The sequence below is a fragment of the Echinops telfairi genome, unplaced genomic scaffold (assembly GCF_000313985.2).
Source record: "Echinops telfairi isolate 266 unplaced genomic scaffold, ASM31398v2 ScPeMD7_31;HRSCAF=116, whole genome shotgun sequence".
NCBI classification, from domain to species: domain Eukaryota; kingdom Metazoa; phylum Chordata; class Mammalia; order Afrosoricida; family Tenrecidae; genus Echinops; species Echinops telfairi.
The window spans coordinates 29,479,705-29,481,408 of NW_022103928.1; the positions used below are offsets into that span (position 1 = coordinate 29,479,705).

At 61.1% G+C, this 1,704-nt stretch overlaps 1 protein-coding gene across 1 annotated transcript in view; it reads left to right on the top strand.

Moving 5' to 3' along the window:
• Positions 1 to 1,698, top strand: part of NUP210 (nucleoporin 210) — a 104,220-nt gene extending 102,522 nt beyond the window's left edge. Inside the window, exons 34-35 of the mRNA XM_045290135.1 lie at positions 23 to 106; positions 1,154 to 1,698. Coding sequence (XP_045146070.1) covers positions 23 to 106; positions 1,154 to 1,254 — 185 coding nt within the window. The 3' untranslated portion in view covers positions 1,255 to 1,698. The remainder of the gene's footprint in view (positions 1 to 22; positions 107 to 1,153) is intronic.
• The last annotated feature ends 6 nt before the right edge of the window (positions 1,699 to 1,704 follow it).

Here is a 1,704-nt window from a genome sequence, read left to right on the forward strand (position 1 = left end):
CAACCATCTTCTGGTCTTGCAGCCTACCACGCTGTCTGTACCCCGCGAGAGCTCTCTGCCACGCCAGCCTTCACACCCAGAGCCAGCCCGAGGCACAGCCCCAGCTGTGAGTAGCCGCCCGGACCTTGGGTCTCCCCAGGCCGGCCCTCGGCAAAGGGAGCTGCTGGGATCTGGGATGCAGGGGGTCTGGACACGAGCGCCAGGGAGTGGCTGGGGCACCAGGTGGCGGTGGGCTGGGCTGGGCAGAGGGCAAGAGGGCGAGTTCTGTAGGTACCTGAGCGGGACTGGCGTCCAGATGCTTGTGACGGCGTCTGGGCGCTCTGGGGGCAATGCTGACTCCGGGTGGCTCAGGCAGTCCAGAAGCAGGCTTCCCCTGATGGAGGAGACTGGCAAAACCCATTTCTTTCAACCATCCAGTCACCCGCAGGTGGCCCCAGGAGGTGGCCTGTGTCTGCAGCTGATGGTCCCTGAATCCGGCCAGCCTTTATGTCTCCCGAGTCCCATTTGTGGGCTCTCTCCTCGGTGCAGAAATTCTGGGGCTGTTACTTCCCAACCCCACAGGGCAAGCTTCAAGGAGTCTGTGTAAACATACACTTTCTTCTAGGGAGCAAGATTCCCATGTGTGTCTGAGACACCACTCCCACCAGCCTCACCGCCTTCTACCAGGCTGTAAAAACGCCTGAGGCTGAGCGCCTCGGGTGGACCCGGGGACTGTCCAGCAGCTCTTTCCCTCACTGCCCCCAGAGGGGCATCTCCTAACTCCCCTGTCTGGGCCGGCCAGAGCCACCGTGAGCCCATGCCTTTCCCTCCCCCATGTCCACGCCCTCGTGCATGCTGTCTTCTGTGCCCTAGATGGAACCCCTCTCACCTACAATGTGGCCCCCTGGGAGTAGGGAGGCCCCCTGTGTGGACGCTGCTGCGAGGGCCTGCAGTCTGCTCTTCCCTTCCTGCTCCCTGTGTGCTCTGCTTGGTGCAGACCACAGCCGCCCTGCCCACCTCGCACCCAGTTCAGGGAGCCCTGGGGCCCCTCTGGCCCAGCCTTGCCAGTGCGAGCAGGATCTGCAGCTGTGGGACATGGGCTTCGCTGGACTCAAGAGGGGTGAGACGTTTGCTCCTGCCCTGTGATTTCACTCCATGTCTCTTTCTGCTCTAGATTTTTCTGCCTCATCTCCGGTGCCTCTCCACGCGCTGCCACCTGGTCGCAAAGCCAGCCCACCCTCAGGGCTCTGGAGCCCAGCCTATGCCTCCCACTAATTAGGCCACTCGTGAAGCTGGGCCGCTGGGGGCTGCAGATTTGATGTCAGTGCAGGCCCTGCACTTGGACACCCTGAGGGACAGCCCCCCACTCCCCACCCAGACCCCCATGCCGCGGCTGTTGTGCTGCCCTCCGTGTGGACTGTGCTTGTTAGCTGCTGCTTCTTGTAGCGTGTAGGTTTGGCTTCTTTAGGGGTCTTCCAAAAGCTTGGCCTTTGGCGCATCCACGTATGCCTGGTTGTCCGGGGTTTCTGGACAGCCTGACACTGTGTTTTCATCCGCTGGAGCTGCTCAGCCTCCTCCCTCCCTCCCTCAAGGCTGGAGCAGTTAGAAACTCTGCTGGAACTTGTCTGTAGATAATAGCACTGTAGTGCTCTCAGGGAAAGGATTTGTCATGACGTATTTATTCCTGTGGGGGCTTTTCCCTGTAACATCTTTGTCCCCCACCCC